The following is an 18838-nucleotide window of genomic DNA, read 5'->3' as shown; positions in this document are numbered from 1 at the left end:
TTTTATTTTTACCACTGGCGCACACCATCAGCCCAAAGATCTTTAAGTGTCTGTTGAGCTTTAATGTGAATTTACCTTGAATCTCACTGCTTAATATATACTGAGTGTTCCAGGAGTAAATTCTCAGGTACATTAAGAAATCCTTGTACTGTTTTATTTGGAACTTTACTCATGAATGGTCCCCACTCATAGAAGCAAAATTAATGCCACTCAGGATACCAGCCTCTCCTGTGAAATATACCCCAACTGGTCTAGCTACTAGTTTGTAGCTACCTTTTTAGCTATTACAGCCATGGCAATTATGTCCATATGTGTGATATGAATACACACTCATACTCAGAAGTGAAGAAGGTTGACAATATTTGGCTCAATGTTTTATTCCTTTTAAACATAAATGTCCACTGTGAATAGGAACAAGATACTGTATGTCTAGTATCATCTTGTCTATATGATACTGAAACATGTATTACTTTGTTAGAGACTATTTTCCATTTATTTCTTCTTTATTTTACAGTTACAGGATAATCTTTTTCTTTAATTACTCAGGTTCTATTCTTTACAAGTTTCACTTCAGCAGAGAGAAGGAATGTTTAAAATATTTACTGTAGAAGAAGGTGTTGTTTCCCATAGTGTTAAGATCTTTGCTTTAGAGGTCAACTTGGTTTTGTATCTTCTTCAGATTTATATGCATATACACACACACACATACTTGGAAGTCTGGATAATCTAAGGATTAGCACCTCATCTCCCATTTGGCTACTGCTCTTGGTATCCACATCAGTAGCTGCTGGCTACCAGGGCAGGAAAACTGGGGCACAAGTCATTGGCCCTCAGCTGCAGTCTTTCCTGCAAACACTCCGGAAATCACATGAGACAATTTTGCGATCTCTCACGGCTGTGGTGAACTCTGCCTTCTCTCCTTCCTACTTCTTCTACCCATAGTCGCATCTTTCATTAGTCCTTAAGTAGCTGCAGCAGTTCCTCATTTTCTGACATGGCCCTCTTTTGTTGGGTTCTACAATCAGTGACAGGCTACAAGAGATTGAGGCCCATGTGACTGTATTTTTCTTTCTTTCTTTTTCTGCACATATTTAAGCTCAGTACATATCAACCAAGACCTAGTCTGGGCCAGGTACTGCATTAATCATGTGCACACTAAAGATGTAAAGGAACTCCATAATGAAAACTTTAAAAACCTGAAAAAGGAAATTAAAGTAGACTTAAAGAAGTGGAAAAAAATCTCCCATGCTCCTGGATTGGGAGGATAAACATTGTGAAAATGGCAATACTGCCAAAAGCTATCTGCAAATTCAATGCAATAAACTATCAAAATCCCAACAACATTCTTTAAAGAAATAGAAGCAGCAATCCAAAAATTCATAAGGAATAATAAAAGACCCTGAATAGCAAAAACAATCCTTAGTAGAAAGAACAGTGCTGTAGGAATATCAAAACCAAACTTCAAATTCTATTATAAAGCCATAGTTATAAAAACAGCTTGGTACTAGCATGTGAACAGGACTGAGGACCAATGGAATAGAGTTGAAGACCCAGAAATAAACCTAGAGACCTATGGCAACCTAATCTTTGATAAGCCAAAAACACAAGATGGAAGAAAGACAGCCTCTTCAACAAATGGTGCTGGCAGAATTGGCTGTACACGTGTAGAAAACTGAAGTTAGATCCTTATATATCACCCTTTATCAGAATCAATTCCAAATTGATCAAATACCTCATTGTAAGACCAGATACCCTGAGAAGATTACAGAAAGGGATAGGGGAAACACTAAGGCTCCTTGGCACAGGAACCCTAAAGATACAGAAACTTCCTAAATAAAAATACAGAAGCACAACAAACCAAAGAAAGACTGGATAAATGGGATTACATTAAACTGCAGAGTATCTGCATGGCAAAGGACATAGCTAGCAAGCTAAATAGCCCATAGAATGGTAGAAGATCTTCACTAGCTATACAAAGGTAGGGGTCTCATATCTAAAAAAAAAATTAAACTCTCCACAAACAAATCCTCAAAAAAACAATAACCCCATTAATAAGTGGGATTAAGACTTAAAAGAATCCCATTTGTCCAAATTTTCTTTGATTTGTTGTGTTTCTGGGTCTCTATTAAGAAAATTTCGGCCTGTGCCAAGGAACCCTAGGGTTTCTCCTATTCTGTCTGTAATGTTTTCAGGATGCCTGCTTTGACTCCAAGGTCTTTGATCCATTTGGAGTTGATTCTGGTGCAGGGTGATATATAAGGATCTAGCTTTAGTTTTCTACAAGTGACTAACCAATTTTGCCAGCACCATTTACTGAAGAGGCTGTCTTTCTTCTACACTATTTTTTTAGCTCCCTTATCGAAAATTAGATGGCTATAGGTCTGTGGTATATATACACAATGGAATTCTATGCCTCCATCAGAAAGAATGACATTGTCCCATTTGTTTGGAAATGGAAGGACTTGGAAAAAATTATTTTAAGTGAAGTAAGCCAGGCCCAAAGAAACATAGGTCCCATGGTTTCCCTTCTTTACAATAACTAGTATATGTATGAGATAATCAGAAAAGGTCAGATAAGTTGATGTTAGCCGAAATGAACCCAAAGATAAGGACTCAAGTGGTTTTTCTTTCTTGCTTGCTATTGTTTCTAACACATTTATGAGGTAGTTTTTTTTTGTTGCTTTGTATGTCCCTCCCCCATGGTATAACCCCTGTTTTCACCGTATTTGATGTTGGTATAATTTGTGGAGTGGAAGGGAAAAAACAAATGGTTTAAATACGGATACAGGTGGATCCATTGCAACAATGAAATGTACAAGATGCTATGTCTAAAACTGAACTTTACAACTTTGGTAGGAGGGAGGTGGAGGGGGGTGAGGGGATGAGAGGGGAATGTAGTCCTGGAGATAGGAGGGCAGGGATGGTAAGGGGAAAACAAAGGAGGAGGCAAGAATGCTTGATAAGAAATGTACTCATCACCTTGCACATGTTATTGTAACCCCTCTGTACTGTATTTTCACAATAAAAAACTTATTAATAAAAAAAAGAGAGACTTCTCTGAAGAATTACTGGCCAATAGATGACACATGAAGAAAGGTTCAATATCTCTGGCCATAAAAGAAATGCAAATCAAAACAATATTGAGATTCTACCTTATCCCAGTTAGAATGGCCATTATTAAGAAAACTAACAATAAAAGTTTCTGGAGGGAATGCGGCCAAAAGGGAACACTACTACACTGTTGGTGGGAGTGCAAACTTATTCAGTCAATGTGGAAAGCAGTATGGAGGTTCCTGAAAAGACTACATATACAGCTTCCCTATGACCCAACAATCCCACTCCTGGGCATTTACCCAAATAACCACAAACAAGGCCACACTAAAGCTACTGGCACAACCATGTTCACTGCAGTATTATTTACAATAGCTAAGATATGGCGCCAATCCGGATGCCCCTCAGTAGATAAATAGATCAAGAAAATGTGATATATATATATATATATATATATATATATATATATGTATATGTACAATAGAATTCTATGCTTCCATCAGAAAGAACAACATTGCCATATTTGTAAGGAAATGGAAAGACTTGGAAAAAATTACATTAAGCAAAGCAAGCCAGACCCAAAGAAACATTGGCTACATGGTTACTCATTTGTAACAACTAGAATATGTCTATGGTATTCTTAGCAGAGGACCAAAATAGCTCAATAACTAGGTGCATATGACCATATAACATGAAGCTTATCAAAATGAAAATGGAAACAAGAGGATTTTTAAAAAAAGAATGTACTGTTTGCAGTTTCTTTTCTTTTCTATTCTTTTTTCTTTTTGTTTATGACTGGTTGCCACTGTTTTTTATTTCTGTACCTTTTGTCTTATATGCACATTTTTCTGATTTGAGGAAGGAATGGGGAATCACAGAAATGGTGGGACAAATGGTAAACCAAAGCAACAGTGATACTAGCCACTATGTTGGAAATTAACTTTACAACTTGGAAGAGAGGGCAGCTGGGGAGACAAGTGGGAGAAAATGAGACGGCCTAACACTGTTAAAAAAGAAATGTACTCATTACCTTACATATGTAACTGTAACCCCTCTCTACATCATCTTTACAATAAAAAAACATACACATACACTTTCCTATGGATCCACAAAGATTCTGGAGTTTAGATATGTTTGAAGTCTTCAATCAGTATAAAGCACAAAGCAGCAGAACCAAGTTCAAATGCAGATCCTACAATAAATTCCTAGCTTTGAACAGAAAGTACAACAACTTAGAGGATGCAATTCAGTTCTTAATAAAAAAGAAAAACAAAAACCTGTAGGACATTCTTATAACTGACTGACACACAGAAACCCCAGGGTTGAATTTATGCCTGAATTAAGACTTATCTGAAGATGAGCAAAATACCCATCATTTTTTATTTTGTGTCGTACAGAACAAACCAATTAGTCCTTCTTCTGAAATCAGGGTAAATAAAAATGGTCATTGATGTCTCTATTCAGTAATTTATGTATTAATAGCAGTCCCTCTTCAAAAAATCCCTGCTTATTTACAAGGTTATGCTAAGTACTTAGAAAATACAAAATGCTGAGTCATTATCATTTAATTCATTTACATTTATTGAAGTTTGCTTGATTTTATGAGTAAGGCATTTGTGATTCATTAGCTTCCTCTGAACATTATGTTCCTCTCTGATAATTTATTGAGAACCATCAGATCTCAGCTACATCATTGTGTATCAATCAGTAAATTTACTGGAGTAAAGTTCGTAAAAGTAATGAAAATCTTATTAAATATGAGACATTGCTTCAGAGTGGCTATTAACTCTTAAAGGAGAACACGAATTCTCTTTATGGAACCCCTCCTCTCCTGAAATCAGAGTTTGTAATGTTTTACAAAATGTTTGAATAATGACCAGCAGTCTATCAAGTTACATTATAGTTTGAACCAACCTCATAACTTAAGGCATTATGGACCTTTTCCCTCTCTAAGTAGATATAACAGCTTTCAAAAATTGATCCAATGTAGAAGTAAAAACAAAGCTAAACTCATATTTTGAAATCTCAAATATTTTCCTATCGTCAAGTGCAGGCAAAGAAGAGACACACAGGAAATTGATAGGGATCAATTTATGAGGATGAATTACTGTTTAACATTAAAGATTTACAAGGTACAGAGATATTTCTGTAATTATGTATACTTGGGATAAAACTTCCACTTGCTAAGATATAAATGAGTTCTAAGTATGTATATGTATTTTCTTCCTGTGGGCCAGACCTGGGGCTTGAACTTAGAATCTGGGCTCTGTCCTTGACTGTTTTTGCTCAAGGCTAGCATTCTACCACTTGAGCTAGAGCTCCATTTCTGGCTTTTCGGTGATTAACTGGAGATAAGGGTCTCACAGATTTTCCTGCTTGGAAACCATGATCCTCAGATCTCAGCCTCCAAAATAGTTAAGAGTTATAGGCACTTGAGTCACTTGCCTCCAATGGCTCTACGTGATTTAACTTAGAAATCTATAAACTTGTTTGTGTTCTATTGGACAGATTCCCAGCAGTGGAATGGCTGGGTCATAGGGGAGCTCTATGTGGAGTCATTTGAGGAACCTCCATACTGCTTTCCAGAGTGGTTAAACAAGTTTACATTCCCACTAACAATGCAGTAGGGTTCTTTTTTGACCACATTCCAGAAAACATCTGTTGTTGTTAGTTTTCTTGATAATGGCTATTCTAACTGGAGGGAGGTGGAATCTCAATGTTACTTGGATTTGTATTTCTTTTATGGCCAGAGATGGTGAATGTTTCTTCATGTGTCTATTGGCCATCTTTACTTCTGAGAAGTCGCTCTTTAAGTTTTCAGTCCATTTATTAACTGGTTGTTGTTTCATTGAGAATTTTGAAGAAGTTTAAATTTTTGAGCTCTAAGTACATTTTAGCTATGAGGCCCTTGTCTGATGAATAGCTGGTAAAAATCTCCCATTCAGTGGCCTTTCTATTTATATTGCTAGTTATGTCCTTTGCCAGGTAGAAACTCTTCAGGTTGAAGAAATCCCATTTATTCAGTATTTAGACTTATTGGTATCTCTTTTCTCAATTGGAAACATCTTTGTCTAGGGAAGATATGAGAGCGTTTTGATATGAAAGAGAGAGGCAGGTAACACATCTGGTCATTACATGAAGGTCACTGTCCTTTCAAAACTGTCTGATGTTGCTAGGTGGAGCTGGATACCATATCACATCTGCCTTCCTCTAGAAGGCACACTGACTCTCTTGGGGTCTTCCAGTTTTACCAACAATCATGCCGCTTGGGCTTCAATTCTCTTGTCCTTGCTTCTGAAAGCCTACCCCCTCTTTCCCTTACTTCTAGTTACCACCCACATTTTCCTCCACCTGCACAACTAAAGTTAACTCCCTTACTCCTGAATTCATGTAGCTATTTATGCATTCCCACCGATTAGGCAGCAGTCTTCTCATTCTTCTCTATTAGATTGGGAGCCCTGTAAAACAGGATCTAAATTCTCTCTTATGGAGCAACTAGTACCACTGACCCTGCGGAAATGTATTCAATATCTGTCAATTTCCCTTCTGCCTCTGAGCCTTTGAGTGGAAGCCTTGAACTGATGGAGCCATCTGTGTGAGGTCATTTGCTGAACTACTGTTGAAAGAACTCCATCCTGTCTTTGTCCTGGAGTCTCATTCCTGTGAGCAGCTCCAATGTCTCTGCTCTCTTCATGCCATAAAGAATGAATGCCCTCCATGACAGCAGCAAAATCAAATTACTAAAGGATGGCAAATGGCAAAAAACAATGAACACACTCTCCTTGATAACTGCGTATTGGCTGATCTGAGGTCTGTCATGTTACATTATTTCCTGGGCAAGGGTTAGATTGTGTTTAACGGGAGACATTCAGTATACAAAGACCTGACCTGTACTCGTTAAGAGCATTATGGTCATGAGTCACAATGGATGGCTGATTTTTTTTTTTTATAGGCTGGAGACTAGGAGACATGACAATTAAAGGCAATGCCTGATTCTGAATTGGATTCAGAAATTGAAAAAAGGTCTCAGTGGGAACACTGGTGAAGAGCAATAAAACACTAATGTGTATTTGGTTTAGATCATTGTATTGGGTTCTGTACACTGTTACCAGAAGAAGAAGCTGGACAAATGGTATATATGTGAGACTCAAACTGTTGTTAAATAAATGAAAAGGTAAACTAACAGCTGGAAAATCAACAGGATTGGAAGTGGGAAAGAAGCAAATATTTGCATACCAGCACTCATAGAAGCATTACTCTCAATAAGCAAAAGGTGGAAACAGCTCTAACATCCTAACATCAACAAGTAAATGAATAACTCAAATGCAGAACATATGTACAAATGCATTAATATATTAATATATTTAAAGTTATATAAAGTTTATTGCAAAAACTTTTTAAAAATATGGAAAATCTCTCTCTCTCTCTCTCTCTGTGTCTTTGGGCAGAAATAGAACCTGAAAGATCTTAGTACTTAATGTCTTCTAGTCATACGGGCATAAAATTGACATACAGACTGAAGGAATACCACAGAGAACCTGGAAATATTTATGGCCAACTAATCTTCAACAGGGTGTCAAGAACACACAATAGGGAAAGATAGATCTATTGGAAAATAGTGTTAGGCCAGATGTCAGTGGCTCACACTTGTAATCCTAGCTACTCAGGAAGTTTAGATTTAAGGACTGAGGTTCAAAGCCAGGCTAGGCAGGAAAGACTGAGACTCTTTTTTTTGTTTGTTTGTTTTTGGTCCCGTCGTGGGGCCTGAACTCTGGGCCTGGGCGCTGTTCCCTCAGCTCTTCAGCTCAAGGCTAGAGCTCTACCACTTGAGCCACAGCGCCACTTCCGGCTTTTTTCTTATGTGGTGCTGAGGAATCAAACCCAGGGCCTCTGGCATGCAAGGCAAGCGCTCTACCACTGAGCCACCTTCCCAGCCCCTAAGTCTGAGACTCTTATCTCCAATTAATCATCAGTAAACCGGAAGTGGCTCTGTATCTCAATGGTAAAGCACTAGCCTTAAGTGAAAAAAGCTCAGGGACAGTGCTCAGGCCCAGATTAAAGCTCATGAGCCTCCTCCCCTCCCTCCCCCCACCGCCCCCAAAGTGTTGGGAAAACTGGATATCTACGTGTGGAATGAAATTAGATCTGTATTCCACACTATGTATAAAAATCAACTTAAACATGAATTAGACTTGATACTGGTTTGGGCAAATATACTTTGGATTTTATATTGAAAGCACAAGCAATAAAAGCAAAAATAGGAAGATGGAATTGCATCAAACTAAAACATTTCTACATACCAACAGAACTAATCACCCATGTGGAAAGGAAGTACATTCATTGTACAGGGCAAAATATTTGCAAATGATGTCTCTGATAAGGAGTTAAAAACATATAAAGAATTTCTACAACACAATAGCAAAAACAATCCTCTAAAAATAGGCAAAAGATCTGAATTGCTATTTCTTAAAAGACACAGAAAGGCAATAGAAAAGAAGAGCTCAATGCCATCGATGATCAGAAAAATGCAAGTCAAAGTCACAGTGAGATATCACCTCAAGCTTGTTAGAATGGTTTTATAAAAAAGACAAAAAAGATACACACACAAAAAGGAATATAAATCAGCACAGCCATTATGGAAAACAGTATAGAGCTTTCTCAAAAAAATGAGCGTGAGCACTACCACACAAATCAGGACTTACATTTTCCTGGGTGGAATTTTCCTATCAAAGGATAGGAAATAAGGATACTGAAAAGACACGTAAAAACCCTATTCACAATATCCAAGATATGAACACAGTCTATTAACGGCTAATCAACAAATGAAGAAATTGTGTGTGTATGCACCAGACTGAATATTATTTAACCTGAAAGAAATCCTGCCATTTGTAACAACTTGGATGGACGCAGAGAACTTTGGCCTGAATGAAATAAGGCCAGACTCAGAAAGATGAATGCTGCCTGGCCTCACCTGGCCTCACCTGTAGGACCTGAAACAGCAGAACTCACTACGCAGACTTTAACAATAGTTGCCCAGGGATGTGGGGCGGTAGGGTAAATGAAGATTTATACTGATCACAAAGTACAAAGGTTCAGCTAAGACTTGGAAAAAATCATATTAAGTGAAGCAAGCCAAACCTAAAGAAACATAGACTCCATGGTTTCCCTCATGTGTAATAATTAGTATATGTCTAGGATAGTCCTAGAAGAGGATCACAATAGTTCATTAGCTATGTACATAGGACCATATAAGATGATGCTAAGCAAAATGAACTCCAAGATATAGAAACAAGTTTTTTCTTTGTTGTTGTTTGTAATGTATTGTGTGAAGTTATTTTATTTTATTTATTTTTAAGGAGCTTTCTTATGTTTTTTTGTTGTAAAAATACTGTACAGTGGGATTACAGTTACATGAGCAAGGTAATGAGTACATTTCCTATCGAGCATTGTTACTCTCTCCTTTGTTTTTCCCCTACCATCCCTTCCCTCCACACCTCCTCAACTCCCCCCCACCAAGTGGTAAAGTTCATTTTCAACATTTTGTTATTTCCCTTCCCCTCCCCAAATTAGAAAAATGTATATACAAGATGCAGGGCTCTGACATCAAATACAGTGAAAACAGGGGTTATACCATGGGGGAAGAACATACAAGAGAAACAAACAAATCACATAGTACATTTTAAATACGATAAAAAAAAAAAAGCAAGAAAGAAAAAAACTACTGTGTCCCTATCTTCGGATTAATTTCACTTCACATCATCTTAATATGGTCATATGTATATAGCTTCTGAGCTTTTCTGCTTGTCCTATACTTATATAGTTATTGCAAATAAGAGAAACCATGGGACCTATGTTTCTTTGGGCCTGGCTTATTTCACTTAATATAATTTTTTTTCAAGAGTTATTTTATTTTTCTTTCTTTTTTCCCCCTTTGGTTTAATCCCCTGTTGTCACTGTATTTTAGTACCCTGTGTCTTATATATATGCTTATCTGAATTGGGGATGGGAAAAGGAACAAAGAAATAGTGAGACAAAGAATAAAGGGTGAACTAATGCAACAGGGATACTATTAGACAATATGTTGGAAATGAACTTTACAACTTGTAAGGGGGAAGATTGGGGAGGGGAGGGAAAGTGGGAGAAAAATGATGGAAGGGGTAGCAAGGTTAGATAAGAAATGTACTCATTACCTTATGTATGTAACTATAATCCCTCTGTACATCACCTTGACAATAAAATTAAATTAAAAAAAATAAGCTGAGTAAGTTCTAAAAATCTACTGTGCAGCATGATGACTACAGTTAAGAACAATGCTATGTATATTGGAACTTGCCAAGAGGGCAAATCTAGTGTACACACACACACACACACACACACACACACACACACACACACACACAGAGTCTATGTAAAGTGATGAACATGTTAACTGATTTGATCAAGAAGATAACCTGTGTATATGTACATCAACCATCAAGTTGTATACATTAAATATATAGTTTCTAGCTGTGAAAACAAAAAACCCCTAGGGATGACTTACGTCTGTTTTCTATCTCAAATTCCAATTTTTCAAAGAAGATAGTCACAAGCGAAAGCAGAGACTCCTAAACTGAGACATATTGCCTGCTGGGGCACGTCCTTTAAGCCTTCCCCAACAATGGGCTAGATCTTTATGTCCTAATCCCTCCCACAGCACCTGACACACAGGTATACATTATTATTGAGTAATTGATGAACAAAGTCTGAAAAGGAAACCACTCACCAAACTGAAGAGTTCAAGTTTATTACACTAGCAGAAGGAATAAGCAAGCAAGAAAACATACAATTAACCCTTGACAGAGGTCACCCGGGCTATGGTTAACCTCTAATGTATGGGTCAGCCTGCTCTACTTCTCTTTTGGCCATTTCATGAATGGTAGAAAGATTTGGAAGAAAGAATTCTCAAAATAATCCATGGCATGATTCCTGCCTCATTAACAAAGGATAACCATTGGAAATGCATATTATGTACTATCTGGGAGACAGGAAAGCAAACCAGAAGGATTTAAAAGCAGCAAAAGTAAAAAGTAAATGCTTTAAAGCACAGCCCTGCTCTACATCATAGGAGGGCTGGCTGCCCATGGGTGTAAGCCCCTAGCTAGAGGCCCTGAGAGGCCCTGAGCCACAGCCACTTATTAACTACCTGAAACTAACAAGAAAACCAATCTTACGGTTTCTTACACACACCTGTTTCTGCCCAGATACAGAAACACAAAGCTTCATTCACACTTAGCTGGAAATGACTTTTGTTTATTGCCTCAAATCAAATCCAACTATCCCCTTGGTGATTTGTCACCCACTGAGGATTTCTAAGAGGATGTCTGAAGGCAATTCAAACAGAAACAAGGCTTCTGTGAATAACAATGGAAAGGGTTACTTCCCAGGATGGTGCCTGTTGTTGGTAAGCTACAGAATCAGGTACATTACTTTAGTCTCACAGGATACACCTCATGTCTTAAGGTGGCAGTTCTTTGAGAACACTCACAGGCGATTCAGGACCTAGGTGCTGTCCCTCAGCTTTTTTGTTTAAGGCTTTTAAGCCACAGTTGCACCTCTGGCTTTTGTTGCTTAATTGGAGATAGGAATATCATGGACTTTCCTGGCCAGGCTGGCTTTGAACTGTAATTCTCAAATCTCAGCCTTCTGAGAGCTAGGATTACAGGCATAGGTCCCAATGGCACCCGGCTCATAGGCTACTTTTTATATTCTCCACAGCATATCACGGAGAGTTGATTCTCCATGAAGGTTTTACCCAGTTGATCTCATTCTCTATATTCCAGGGTTCAGCGATAATCAGAAGGAATGACTACATGTAGGTTAAGATAGAGCTGGAGTAGTGTGGAAAGATACTTTGTGGGGGAAGATGCAGATTCAGATCCTGGCCCCCTGCCACTAATAAGGTGGTGTGATCATTATTCATCCCCCTAAACCTCTGGATCTGCCCTTCAAGCCCTCCCCCATGCTCCAGCTTCAGCCACATTAGATGAAGTTTACAATAGAGTTAGCTCTCCATATCCATGGGTTTAGCATCGGTAGACCCAGAAATATGCAAGAAATACTTGATGCTGGACATATGCAGATGTTTTTCCTCATTCTTCCCTAAACAATACAGTACAACAGCTATTTACAGCTAAGTCATCTAGAGATGATTTATTCAAATGTTATGCTAGTTTACACAGGAGTCTTGAGTATTCCCAGATTTTGGTATCTGTATATGCATAGGGGCAGGGCTAGAACCAATTTTCCATGGATGATGAGAAATTACTATTATTATTATATAATATTACAAGATTATATTATATTGCCATGTTGAGGATAGAAGCCAGGACCTTGTGTACACTAGGCAAGTACTCTCTAACTGAGCAACACCTGAATTCCTTTTCTTCTTCTTATTGAACGTAGGATAATTTTGATACTCACCTCTCTCAGCGTTGGCTTGCCGATGAAAAAGTCTGTGTTTTTGCTGCTTTTAGGTGGATTGAACTTGGGATTCAGAAAAGCACATCCATTTGCAATGGCTTCCAGGGGAGCTGGGCCCTCATAAGGAAACCCAAGCCCAACAAACAACTGTAAGACAAGACAAAGAGCATCATATAAACATATCAGTCAGGACTAGCCTCCAGGCTCACAGGGGGCTTCTCCTGATGTCCATTCCTTTGAATACCTCAAGCACTGTGGAAGGCTATCAGACATGGGGCAGGGAGGGCAGGTGGGGGTAAAGAAAAGGGGCTCATACTTGGCTCTACAAAACACTACAGAGACTGAAAGCCCTGGTGAAATTACTGTGGCTAAGCAAACTCTCTTCTGCTAAGAAAGCAAAGAAAGGGTGTAATGGTGTGTGTGTGTGTGTGTGTGTGTGTGTGTGTGTGTGTGTGTGTGTGTGTGTGTGTGTGTGTGTGTGTGTGTGGATAGAGAGGTTGAGGGGTACTAAAAGAAAAACAACAACAAAACCCAAGACCCAACAATCATCTTTCTGTAACTCCCCAGGAGACATGACTGGAAAAACACTTGCTTAACCAAACAGAAGGTTTCTTCATTGAAACAGCAGAACAACAGGCCCTTTCAGGGCTGCAGAGCCAGGGACAGAAAGGTCACTTGGCGGTTTGATTACAGTTCAAATGAAACTGCTTTCAAACGATGGTAGGTCAGTAAACACAGGTTTCCATAATGGTTTTTTTCACTGGGGGATGACAACATCTCTTTTTTATTTTCCCCTGGGTAGGGGCAGAGGATGCTCTGCAGGGTCCATCTGCCAGGGGACCTCCCTCACCAGAGCAGGCATGCCATGCAATTCCTCCAAGCAGACAATAGATGGCAGCAAAAACACATCCCTAAAATCAGGATCACAGGACCAGCAGGGAGCCACCGTGACAAAGGGGGCATGCTGCTGTTTCAGCTGCTCTGATTCTTGAACCTACACATGGAATAGCATTTCATAGACAAACTTTACCACATACCCTCTGCACTGCTGGGGTTATGCAGGCCAGGGATCCTGGCCTCCGAGGCCTGGAATGGGTGAAGTCTGGGTTCTTTGCCCACATCAAAGAGTCTGTATTTGGGCCTAGTGCCCACAGGAGCATCAAGTGACAAAAGCCAACTGGGCTCTAGAGCAGGGCAGATAGTTCCTTTGGAAGAAGAACCAGGTCAGGGAATGGGTGACTGGATTGAGCTCGGGGCTCCATTGCCTCTCTTCCCCACAGAGGCATTGCAGCTGCTTGAAAAGGGTTAGGTGTAGAAAGGGTCTGCTGGAGTGCATGGTGGCAGGTTCCCTGGGCAACACTGAAGATGCAGACTGCACGTACCAGGGCAGCATAGCCCAGAGCTGACCTTTTGGACAACCATACAGCTCCCACAGGAACTCTGGGACAAGAAGGAGAAGCTCAGGTTTTCTAAAAGAATACCCTATTCACTTCTGTTCTACACAGAATAATTCAACTATGCTGAGTTTTTGGTGGAATAAACTCCCTCATGTCTACAATGTACCTAGGGAAGGGGGCTGGAGAGAAAAGAGGCTTTGGGAGGCCTTCAGAGCTCCACTCCTGGCTGGGTCATTCTCTTTGGGTCAGAAGTGCCATCACAGGCCATGAAGGTGAGGGAAAACATGGTGGTGGAATTTGGGATGCTGAGAGGCAAATCTCTGTAGTTCCTGGATACCTCTGCTCTGCATCTTTTTATTCTTCAGTGAACAGAAGTGAGGTTAGCAGAACTCATACCCACAGGACTTGTCCTGGCCCTGGTGGCTCGGAGGTAGAGAAGCTGGACCCACAGCAGCGGAACACACACAGGCAAGAGTGTGATGTGCTAGCTTCCCAAGACATTCCAGCTCACTCAGAGTTCAAGGTAACCATCCTTAGGGCTTTTGATTTCTGGGCTGTCTCCCTAGTCATGCCCTGGGGAAGATGGGTCAGCTGTCCAAGGACACACAGACAACCTCTATCAGGCCATGGCTGGGTACAGGATGGCATAAAACATGCGGATCTTTTTGACTCAGAGAAGAAAATTGCTAGAAGATTCGGACTGGGTCTCCATGGGCTTAAGGGGCAGAGTTGGAGCCCACAATATTTTCTGACCTCTGAAAATCAGGGCCTGCCACCAAGTGCAGATATCTTTCTCAACTAGAAATTGTCCAGAACTATGGAGCAAATAGAAAAAGTACAATGCTTGTCAATTCAAATAGGAAAATTGTGGCGAAAAATTAATTATCTCTTTCAGACCAACCAATCTGAACCTATTAATTAAGAGGATTTGAGGCTGTTGCTTAATGGACTTGAATGTGACCTAGGTTTAATTATATCTTTTAACAATCTACACCAATTTCTATGCTCTGCTGGCAACAGACTCTTCGTACACATAAAATAAACATTTTGAGCTAACTCTCTCAAGCCTTACTATTTTCAAAAGAAGCTTAAACACTACACAATTTCTTGGCAATAAGGTTTCTCGTCACACTAATTAAGATTGCAGGAAATGCATGACTTGGAAACACCAAAATAACAGTTTTCTGTCACGTCTGTCAATAAGCAATTTTTTTCCCCCGGCTTCATGCATAGTCATTACCTGTGACATTACAATGGAACAGATGTACGAAGGTCAAATAGTACATTTGAGGGTTGAATGACAACAAGGTTGGCAGTGAATTTACCACATCTAGTCGTCAACTTCTGCATACTTTGGGCTTGCCATACACTGGTACCTGAGCTAAACTAAATTGCTTTGCTTGTGATCCTTCACTCCTGTATCACTGTGCTCACAGATTTCCTTAGCATGGATGAAAGAGGCAAAACGCAAGAAGGCATTCAAGTATCAAGGCTTAAAGGAAAGAGGCCCTATTTTGTGTGTACTTGTCTGGCCCCCAGAAACCAAGTCTAACAAGGATACACTGGATGATGGAACATCTCCTAGGCTCCATCCATGAGTGTTGCTACACAGAAAGATTCTACGCTCTAAAATGAAAATTACAAATCAATGCTAAGCAAGACCGAATGCCATACCTCTTATTTCTGGCACTGGATTGGGACATTCTAGCCTACGTACAAAAGATCAATTAAACCGCTCAGAACCTTTCTCTATATGAAAGGGCCACGAAATTGTTTTAACCCCTAAGTGGGGGATACTTAGCAAAGATTCCTTTAACCATGGACCAGGAAGTTCCTAGGATGACTGCATGGCATAAAACTGTCAGAACAGTGTGGGATTAACGGCATTCATTGCTCTGTAAGCAAGACCAGGGGTCGAATCCCAAGGACATGGTTTCCTAGTTCAATTACTGTTATTGTCTATCACCTCTGACTATTGATTCTCTGAGGCTCATTTGTAATCTATTTTCTGTATTGACGAAGATAATACAGGGGCTCTATACTTCAGTGTCTCATATCTAAAATGGAAGAAATAATAGTGCACGATTTCCTGGGTTGCCAGGAAGATTACATGGATGTTACATAGAAGTATCCTCATATCCCAGGACCTGACACCATTGCTAAACAGTGGCCCAAATTCACATCCAGCTGCCACGTCACACAGCTGTAATTGTGTCCTTGTATCATTTGGCTCAGGTTTACGGGAGTTGTGTTTGCAGGAATTTTATAGGATGTTCCACACCTGCGTTACCTTTATGAGTTCTTACTGTTTCACAAAGGGCTTGGATGAGGAAGGGGAGAGATATTTATCAGATGAAGAGATGGGATGCTTTACTGTGATTGCCATGTAGAGAGGCCAATTCCATGACTGGCCTCACTTGTTATTACTTGTTCATTCTTCATTCGATGACTGGGAGTCATCATGTTTCTGGTGAAAAGTAGTCCTTGTATTGCTTTAGAAAGAACCCATACAGTGGCTGGGGATGGAGAAAACAATTTATTTTCCTGGGAAGGGCTGCTTTCATGTAGCCTGAAGGGTCCCTTTCTGGCCACCTGTCTTCCTCAAGCACCTGATGTTGAAGGATGAGATGAACAGTGGCCATGTTCGCTCCCATCCTGATTAGTGCCATCCTCTGACACTCCATAAGCCCGGACTCTCTGTGTCTGCAGGCTGGCTTTGGTGAAGATCTATAGGGGTTAATGAGGCTGTGACAATGGTGTTGGTCACATATATTTAAGTTCTCAAAGTTGGTTACTACACCAAACCAAAGGCTATTTCCTGGGGCAGACTCTAGTCTACTCCCAGAGACCAACTAATCAGGCTTCAGACACCTCCACCAAGATCCAAATTTCCTACACTTTCATTTGCCCCAAACATGAAATCAAATGCATTATACTTTGTAAATTCACTGACTTGGAGATGGGGCTGTAAGAGAGTATCTGGGTGAGTTTATAACTGGAGATGTTGAGCATCTGCCGGTGGGCCATCCTGAAATGGTCACTATTGAAAGCTGGGGCATCACTGCCTTGGAAAAGCCTTGATGGCTTGCCTCCCATTAGTTCTAGACCAGGCATGTGAGTAGGCAGCCAACAGCAAGGCCACATGGGTTTATTCACCCACGAGACATCAGCCTTGGCTTTGCTGCAGCTGAGTTATAAGGCGAAATCTAGGCTCTTGTGGAAAGAAAAAAAAAATCACAGCAAGGACAGTACAGGACCTGGGCCCCTGCTGAGGGGTAGAGATGACAGGTCAGTTCAGTCACAGTACACACTGTGATCACACACATTGGTGTAACACACATGTGCTGGTTCCCAGCCTCTGCAGTTAACTCACCCAGCCACTTCATGGACTTCACTGCCACAGAACAATACTTTTTCTTTTCTGAAGGTGCTGAGGTTTTGAACTCAGGGCTTCATGCTTGCTAGGTAGATATTCTTCTACTTAAGCTATGTGTCCAAGAGTGAAATACATCTAGAACATGTACATACTTGTAGGACAAATGAGCAAAAGCATAAATATGAATAGGATTAAGTCTTTCCAGTAATTAGGTGTGTCTGTGTACAAAGAATGAGCATGTTCTGTGTGGCTTTGTTCTGGTGGTATTGGGGTTCAAACTCAGGGTCTTATGCTTACCAGGCAGGCATTCTACCACTACTTTAGCCATGCCCCTAGCCCTTTTGCATTAGTTGTTTTTCAGGTGGGGTATCCTTTATTGGTATAAGTTGGATTGGATGGTAATCCTCCTACTTAGGTCTATTATGTAGTTGGAATTATAGGTATGCCTTACGGTTCTAATCTTTTAAATTTACTTTTAATTTTTATTTTGAAGAGGGGTCTTGCTAAGTTTTTTTTTTTTTTGGCCTGGCTTGGCCTTGAACTGTGATCGTCTTGATTTCCTCCTCTCAAAGTAGCTGGGAATTCAGGCATAAGCTAACACTCCTGGTCCTGGGTGCAGTTTTGCTCTGAAAGTTAAAGGAGTTACTGACTTGTTCCTCTTCACTCTTCATTCCACATCCCCATTTGGGCAGGGAAGAGGGAGGGTAAGGTATGAGAGGATGCACATACATTTACCACTTTCACCCCTTCTAGGTGGGAGGGAGATGACCTAAAGAACTTGTCAGAATTAAGCATGCTGGAAATGGCTTCCTGACAGCGAATGGAAAGTAGTACATGAAACAGAAATGGTCGATGTACTTCTCCAAAGCAAGTGAGCACTAGGGTTGCCACTCACAGGGCCTGGAGACCTGGGGAACATCAGGGAGAGGAGAAAAGACCAGGGCATCAGTATAGCAGTGTCCACTACTAGGGAGAGCTCAAGAGATTTACATGTATGACTCATGAGAACAAGAATGAATCATGCTTAGTGCCGGCCATGGCCCCTGGATCCCACATGGCCAGTGGATTTCATCTTGATTCCCTGCTTTGTATAATTATAGGCCAAATATCCCTTTCTACACTGCTTAGAACCAGAAGGGGCTCAGATTTTCTCATATACATAATCAGATGTCTTGGGGATGGGACCAAAGTCTAAGTGCAAAATTCATTCCATTCCATACATATAACCTGAAAGTGGTTTTATGCAACCTGCATTTTGACTGTGACCTGTCACCTAAGGGTAGGTGTGGCTCTGTCCACTTGTGGCATCCTATTGGTACTCAACAAATTTGAATCCTGCTGCAGTTTAGACTTCTGGTTTTCATATTGTGTGTGATCAACCTGTATGCAAGCACCTCCTGCAAGCCAGGTACTGTGTCAAGCACTGGGACAAATGCCTGTGAGCACAATCATCGAAGCTTCCCTCTCATGGAGCTTTTCACAGGAGTCTGGTACCAGGGGTGGGGGAGCCTCAAGCTAAGGTTCCCATGGAGATTTCAAAGTGCATCAAAGCCTA

At 40.3% G+C, this 18838-nt stretch overlaps 1 protein-coding gene across 3 annotated transcripts in view; it reads right to left on the bottom strand.

Annotated features, from left to right (window-relative positions):
* The window catches only part of Mgat5 (alpha-1,6-mannosylglycoprotein 6-beta-N-acetylglucosaminyltransferase), a 228350-nt gene that overhangs the window by 27504 nt on the left and 182008 nt on the right, over window positions 1-18838 (bottom strand). For all 3 annotated transcript variants that reach the window (XM_042683383.1, XM_042683384.1, XM_042683385.1), the window contains one exon: window positions 12511-12657. In XM_042683383.1, coding sequence (XP_042539317.1) covers window positions 12511-12657 — 147 coding nt within the window. The remainder of the gene's footprint in view (window positions 1-12510; window positions 12658-18838) is intronic.

The sequence above is a fragment of the Dipodomys spectabilis genome, unplaced genomic scaffold (assembly GCF_019054845.1).
Source record: "Dipodomys spectabilis isolate Male_0828 unplaced genomic scaffold, ASM1905484v1 ptg000081l, whole genome shotgun sequence".
NCBI lineage: Eukaryota > Metazoa > Chordata > Mammalia > Rodentia > Heteromyidae > Dipodomys > Dipodomys spectabilis.
This window is presented reverse-complemented; position numbering and strand designations above follow the sequence as displayed.